At 72.8% G+C, this 7015-nt stretch overlaps 1 protein-coding gene across 1 annotated transcript in view; it reads left to right on the forward strand.

Moving 5' to 3' along the window:
* Positions 1-6968, forward strand: part of SEMA4B (semaphorin 4B) — a gene marked incomplete at its 5' end in the record, with an annotated part of 9558 nt that extends 2590 nt beyond the window's left edge. Inside the window, 13 exons of the mRNA XM_026060729.1 lie at positions 1877-2037; positions 2138-2200; positions 2285-2383; positions 2498-2609; positions 2734-2850; positions 3198-3355; positions 3855-4036; positions 4154-4304; positions 4393-4603; positions 4699-4814; positions 4951-5114; positions 5193-5287; positions 5901-6968. Coding sequence (XP_025916514.1) covers positions 1877-2037; positions 2138-2200; positions 2285-2383; positions 2498-2609; positions 2734-2850; positions 3198-3355; positions 3855-4036; positions 4154-4304; positions 4393-4603; positions 4699-4814; positions 4951-5114; positions 5193-5287; positions 5901-6676 — 2405 coding nt within the window. The remainder of the gene's footprint in view (positions 1-1876; positions 2038-2137; positions 2201-2284; positions 2384-2497; positions 2610-2733; positions 2851-3197; positions 3356-3854; positions 4037-4153; positions 4305-4392; positions 4604-4698; positions 4815-4950; positions 5115-5192; positions 5288-5900) is intronic.
* Positions 6969-7015: the final 47 nt, after the last annotated feature.

The raw sequence follows: 7015 nt of genomic DNA on the forward strand, positions 1-7015 counted from the left end.
GGACGCTGCCAGGGCACGAGGGCTCTGCAATGGGGTGCGAGGGCTGTGCACAGGGTGCGAGGCTGCCGGGGCAGCTGCTGCCCCTCCGTTAGCTGCACTGTGCCTGCTGCAGGCAGCATCGCCCCGGGGCACGACGGCACCCGCAAGTCCTGCCGGCCGCCCACTCCAGCAGCGCCACCCGCACGGGAGCAGCTCGAGCCCCCCGGCAGGGATGGGCCCCCGCATGGTCCCGGCCGAGTGGGAGCCCCGGGCCGTGCTGGCCGAGCAGCCAGGGTGCAGGAGGCGCTGGCCAGGCAGCCACAGGCCGGGGCGAGGGAGGAGGCTGCGTGAGTCAGCCGGCGTGTCCCGCTGACACAGCCGGCCCAGGTGATTCAGCGGCTGCTGGCGGGAGAGGAAGGGCTTCCGGTGCCCGGCCACCCACGTGCTGGCGCAGGTGAGCCCCGGTGCTCGCCCTGAGTCACCGGCCGGCCTCCCGCCCCGCTGCGGGCACCGTCCAGCCACGCGGGGCCGYGCCAGCGACGAGGGTGGCTGCACCGGTGCCCGCCGCAGGGGTGGTGCAACCGGGTCTCTTCCCCTCCAGTGCTGGGGCGGGCTGCTGCGGTGTGCTTGGGGCAATTCCCGGGGCAATTCCCAGGGTGCTTCCCAGGGCCGGGGCTTGTGCGCAGCGGCACCAATGCCGCCCCGGGTAGTGCCGCGGCCGCGGCCATGCACTGCTCGCCAGCAGCACGGTGCAGCGTGTGCCTGACCCCAGCGTGTGCCAGCCCTGGGGCCAGCTCCAGCAGCCCAGCCCTGCCCYGCTCAGCGAGGGGTGCAGGCAGCCTGGCCCCTCTCCAAAACCTGCTTTTTTCCCCGTTCCGCGGCTGGAGCAGGAGTTCTGGGTGGTGCAGGGGGAGAGGCTGGCTGGGTGGTCGCAGCCCCCAGCCGGGCGCGTGGTCTTGCGGGTTGGGTCTGTGTCTGTCCCGCCGGGTCGGGGACCGGGAGGGGCTGCGCAATGTGCYGCCTGGCAGCCACGAGCTGCTGCACGGGGTGAGCCGGGCCGGGGGTGCCGCCGGAGCCCGGGGGGCCGAGGGGYGCAGCAGCGGGGCGCAGCAGCCGGACTCGCGTGCTGCAGGGAGCCCCGGGTTTGCAGCGTGGCTGCGAAGGGGCAGCGGAGGCAGGTGACACTGCTGCGTGGGCAGGTGCCAGCCTGGGGCTGAGCCCGGTGCCGGGTGCTCCTGAGGGCTCTGGCCCTGGCAGGGTCTTGCGTGCTGGGGCCTGACCCTGCCTTGTGTAGAAGGGGTCTCAGAGGCTGCTCGGGCTGGGCTGTCCTGGGCCGTCTGCGCTGCGCTTCCCGCACCGTCGGGCTCCCACACCGGCCCTTTGCATGGGCTGGGGGGGATGCGGGTGCTGTGCTTTATACCCTGGCGTGGCAATGCGCCCCAGGCTGCGTTTGCCACCTGCCTGAGGCAGCGCGTGGAGCTGCCCCGACCTCGAGGTCACGAGCAGCAGGAGCTTGGCCGGGGCCCAGGGGCGCCTCGGCCACGTGCAGCTGGGAACCACCGCTGCAGCCCCCACACGGCCGCTGCACAGGAGCGCGAACGCACCTCTGCACTGGGAGTGCTGTCGCAGCCTGACCCGCGGGGCAGCACAGCTCCGCTTGCTTGCGTGGCAGCGGGGTTGGTGCCCCGCTCGGGTCCCGTTGCCCTCCCGCGAGGACGCCGCATCGCCGAGCCTGGGGGGCTGGTGCTGCTCGGTGCGGCTGCAGCACCGCGGGGCCATGCATACCATGGGGTGCTGCGGGGCCGTGCGTGCTGTGCATGCCATGGGGTACCGTGCATGCCGCGGGATGCTGCCCTGTGCGGGGGCCGTGGCCGACGCTGCCGCTTTCCCTCCGCAGACTCCGCCGAGCGAGCGGTGCAGCGGTTTGAGGTGCCCGGCGTGTCCAACTACACCGCCCTGCTGCTGAGCCCGGACGGCGGCACGCTCTACCTGGGGGCGCGCGAGCTGCTCCTGGCCGTCAACACCAGCCGCTTCCAGCCGGGGCCACTGGTCCGCAGGGTGAGCGCAGCCCGGGGACGGGGTGGCGGAGCGCGGGGGCGATGCTGGGGGAGCGGCGGGCGCAGCCGCCCGGGCGCCCCGTGACTGTGGCTCTCGGCAGCTGCCCTGGAGCGCGGACGGGGAGAAGAAGAGGCAGTGCGCGTTCAAGGGCAAGGACCCCCAGGTGAGCCGCGGCGGCGCGGCGGGAGCGGGCCGGCGCGGGGCCTCCGCGGCAGGGCGGTGAGCAGGCTCCTCCGCCTCTCCGCAGAGGGACTGCCACAACTACATCAAGATGCTGCTGCAGCTGAACAGCACCCACCTGTACACCTGCGGGACCTGCGCCTTCAGCCCGGCCTGCGCCTACGTGGTGAGCACGGGAGGGGGCTGCGCTCCCGCCCCTCTCCTCCGTCCCCGCTCCCTCCGCGGCGTCGCGGGCCGGGGCAGCCCGCGGCGCCAGCTCAGAGCGCCGGTCCCATTGCAGAACGTGCAGCGCTTCAGCCTGGAGCGGGAGGCGTCAGGGAAGCCGCTGCTGGAGGACGGCAAGGGCCGCTGCCCCTTCGACCCCGAGTACAAGTCCACGGCCGTCATGGTCGGTAAGGCACGCCGCAYGGGACCGGACCGGGCGCCGCACAGGGCCCATCCTGGGCTGCCGCAGGGCCGTGCCATCCTGGCGGGCGGCGCGCGCCGGGTCCCAGCGGCAGCCCCTCTCTTTGGCAGACGGCGAGCTCTACGCCGGGACCGTCAGCAATTTCCAGGGCAACGAGCCGACCATCTACCGGAGCCAGGAGAGCCGCATCTCCCTCAAGACRGAGAACTCCCTCAACTGGCTGCAGGGTGAGAGCTGCGGCTGGCACGGCCTGGGGGGCTGAGCGTCTGTCTGCCCGCGGCGGGGAGGCGCGGGCCACGTGCGGCACGGGCACCGTGCGTGCGGGACAGGCACCATGCATGCTGACAGGCAAGCCGTGGGCACCATGCATGTGGGACGGGCACCATGCACGCTGGCAGGCAAGCCTCAGGCGCCGTGCATGCGGGACAGGTGCCGTGCATGCRGGATGGGCACTGTGTGCAGGACAGGCACCGTGCATATGGGACAGGCGCCGTGCATGTGGGATGGGTGCCGTGCACGCTGGCGGGCGAGCCTCAGGTGCACGGTGTGATGCTCAGGGTGCCTGTGCCCCCAGACCCCGTCTTCGTGGGCTCAGCCTACCTGCGGGAGAGCCTGCCCCCCGGCAACCCCGAGGGCGACGACGACAAGGTCTACTTCTTCTTCAGCGAGACCGGCAAGGAGTTCGACTACTTTGAGAACACGATCGTGTCGCGCATCGCCCGGGTGTGCAAGGTGGGTGCGCTGGCGCCAGGGGCCAAGGACACTTGTGAGAGCAGGCACTAGCGAGTGCTGCTGCACGCGTGCACGAGCAATGCCCACGATGGCCCTGGGCCCACCCTGCCCACGTTGTCCCACCGGTTCCTGGAGCCCCAGGAAAGGATCGGCCTCCGCTGGCAACCGCCACGAGGTCACAGCTTCATAGCGCCCAACCTGAGCTCCCCTGGCCCTGAGCGATGACAGCCGCTGCATTTGCAGCAGGAGCCGTTCCCTGGCGCCTCCATCCTCGTCGGAGCAGACGCAGACCCTTCCCCTCTTGGATCGGGTTGCTCTTTTGGGCACCTTAGATGCCGCTTTGCTCATGCCTCCCCAACACGCAGGGCTGCTCTGATAGCACTGCACGAGCAGGCAAACCCCTCGTCCGCTCCCCGGCGTCAGGGCAGCTGGGGGCCCCAGGGGTCCCCGCTGTGGGGTCGGCCGTGGCCCCGCGTGCTGACCCCGCCGTGCCGCGCAGGGGGACCTGGGGGGCGAGCGCGTCCTGCAGCGGCGGTGGACGACCTTCCTGAAGGCTCAGCTGCTCTGCTCGCACCCGGACGACGGCTTCCCCTTCAACGTGCTGCAGGACATCTTCGTGCTCACGCCGGGGGAGCTGCGCTGGAGGGAGACGCTCTTCTACGGCGTCTTCACCTCGCAGTGGTGAGGGGCCGGTGGTGGCGGGCTGGCGGGGCCCCGGGAGCGCTGCCGCGGTCGGCACCGGCGCGGGGCTCGGCGCAGCCTGGGAGCCTGATCCGTGCCCGGCTCTGCCTCTCGCAGGAGCAAGGGCGGTTTGGGCAGCTCGGCCGTGTGCGCCTTCCCCATGCGCAGCGTGCAGAAAGCCTTCGCCGGGCTCTACAAGGAGGTGAACCGCGAGACGCAGCAGTGGTACACGGACACCAGCCCCGTGCCGGAGCCCCGGCCGGGCACGGTACGTGGCTCGTCCCTGCAGCGGGGCGCGGGGCGCGGGATGCAGGATGCGCCCCCCCCCCGTCCCAGCGCACCCGCTCTCTCCCCAGTGCATCACCAGCCACACGCGGCACCTGAAGATCAACTCGTCGCTGCAGATGCCGGACCGGGTGCTGAACTTCATCAAGGACCACTTCCTGATGGACAGCGCAGTCCGGAGCCAGCCRCTGCTGCTGCAGAGCCACGTGCGCTACCAGCAGATCGGCGTGCACCGTGCGCAGGGCCTGCACGGCACCTACGACGTCCTCTTCCTGGGCACGGGTGGGTGCCGGAGGGCGCGGGGACGGGGATGGGGCCAGGATGGGGCCGCGCACGCGCCCCGCCGGCCCCGCTCAGCGCGGCCCTTGCGTTTGCAGACGACGGCCGGCTGCACAAGGCAGTGCGCGTGAACCACAAGGTGCACATCATCGAGGAGATCCGCCTCTTCCGCGCCGGCCAGCCGGTGCTCCAGCTGCTGCTGGACCAGGCCCAGGCAAGAGCAGGGCTGGGGCCCTGGTGCGCGCGGTGCCGGCGATGCTGGCGGCTCAGCCCCCCGCGGGCTGGGGCAGCCCGAGGAGGGGGCCGCCCGGGGGCCTCGGCGCTGACCCCGCTGCACCTCCTGCCCGCAGGGTCTGGTCTACGCGGCCTCCTACGACGCGGTGGCCCAGGTGCCCTTCGCCAACTGCAGCCTCTACCGCAGCTGCGGCGAGTGTGTGCTGGCGCGGGACCCCTTCTGCGCCTGGAGCCGGGGCGCCTGCCGCCGCGCCGCCCCGGGCCCCCGCACCCACCCCCAGTAAGTGCCGCCCCGCCGCAACTCCGGCCCCCCGCAGCCCCCCCGGCCCCCCGCCGTCCTGACCCCTCTCGCCCGCAGGCTCTGGGCGCAGGACGTGGAGGAGGCTGACACCGAGCGGCTCTGCCGGCTCGCCAACGCCTCCCAGCCCCGTCCCCGCGTCGTCCCGCCCCCAGGTGAGGTCCCGCGCCGCGCTGGGCAAGGGGGGGCTGCCGTGGGGCTGGGGGCGATTGCGGGTGTCCCGGGAGCGCAGCGGTTCCCACTGCAGCGCCTGCCACCTGCAGCTGGGGGGGCCCTGTGCCTGCCGGCATGGCCTTGCAGGCAGGGGACAGGGACGGGGATGGGGATAGGGATAGGGATGGATGGTGATGGGGATGGAGAGGGATGGGGATAGGGACAGAGGTGGGGATGGCAACGGAGGTGGGGATGGGAACGGGGATGGAGATGGATGGGGATGGGAATGGGGATGGGGATGGACAGGGATGGGGACGGGATGGAGGCAGGATGGGGATCAGGTCAGGGCGGGAATGGAATGGGGACATGGATAGAGATGGGGAGGGACAGGGATGGGGATGGGGAGGGACAGGGATGGGGATGGAGGGGGACAGGGATGGGGATGGAGGGGGACAGGGACATGGATGGGGTTGGGGATAGGACAGAGATGGGGATCGGGGCGGAAATGGGATAGGGACGTGGACGGCGAAGCGGACAGGGAGGTGGACGGGGCGGGCGGTGAAGCCGGCTCGCCCCCCCCGACGCGCCCCCGTCCTCCTCCTCCTCCTCCCGCAGCCACGGGGGCCCCGTGCCAGCCGGTGTGGCTGCCGCCCAACGCGGTGCGGCCGCTGCCCTGCCAGCTGCTCTCCAACCTGGCGACGCGGCGCTGGGCGCACAACGGGGCGCCCATCAACGCCTCCTACCTGGTGCTGCCCGACGGCGCCCTCATCCTCGTGGGCAGCCCCGAGCGCGCCGGCACCTACGACTGCTGGTCGCTGGAGGAGGGCTTCCGCCAGCTCATGGCCAGCTACTGCGTGCGCGTGCAGGAGCCGGCCTCGGGGCCGCCGCGGCCCGGCGGGCGCCCTCCCGCCGCCCGGGACGCCCTGGAGACGGTGAGCACCTCGCGGAGCACCTCGGCGGCGGGCGGCGCCGCGGCCCGCCTGCACGGCAAGACCTACTGGACCGAGTTCCTGGTGATGTGCGCGCTCTTCGCCGCCGCCGTGGTCGTGCTGGCCCTCTTCCTGCTGCACCGGCACGGCGCCGGCATGAAGGCGCTGCTGGAGCCCGCCGAGGCCGCCCGGCGCCCCAAGCAGCCCCGCAAGCCGGCGGAGAGCCTGCCGCTCAACGGCAGCAGCCTGCCCAGCGCGGCGCCCGAGCACAAGGGCTACCAGGCGCTGCACGACAACTACGTGGCCAGCACGCCCGTGCACGAGCCCCCCGGCCCGCCGCGCGCCTTCTCCGAGTCGGAGAAGAGGCCCCTCCATGTCCGGGACAGCTTCGTGGAGGTGTCCCCGGCCTGCCCGAGGCCGCGGGTGCGCCTGGGCTCCGAGATCCAGGACTCGGTGGTGTGACGGGGCCGAGACCCGAGCCCTCGGACGCGACCGCCTCTGCTCCGCTGAGCCCGCCGGACCGCAGGGCCGCGGCCRGCATCCGGTGTTGTGTGTGCGTGCATGCCTGGGCGCCYCGCGCCGCTCCGTGCTGTGCYGCGCTGCACCGCGCCGTGCCGGCAGCGCCGTTGGGCCAGTGCCRCTGCCCGGCCCCGTCTATGCAGCGGGCAGGAGGGGGCGGCCGCGGCCCCCCCGCGCCCCACTCACTGTGACGACCCGCGGCAGCGCCCCGGGCGCCCATGCTGTGCGTGTCTGTGCTTGGTTCGTTTTTCATACGTTGGAAATGTGAATCGTGTCCCGGGG

This window comes from Apteryx rowi, unplaced genomic scaffold (genome assembly GCF_003343035.1).
Source record: "Apteryx rowi isolate R43461 unplaced genomic scaffold, aptRow1 scaffold_170, whole genome shotgun sequence".
In the NCBI taxonomy this organism is placed as follows: domain Eukaryota; kingdom Metazoa; phylum Chordata; class Aves; order Apterygiformes; family Apterygidae; genus Apteryx; species Apteryx rowi.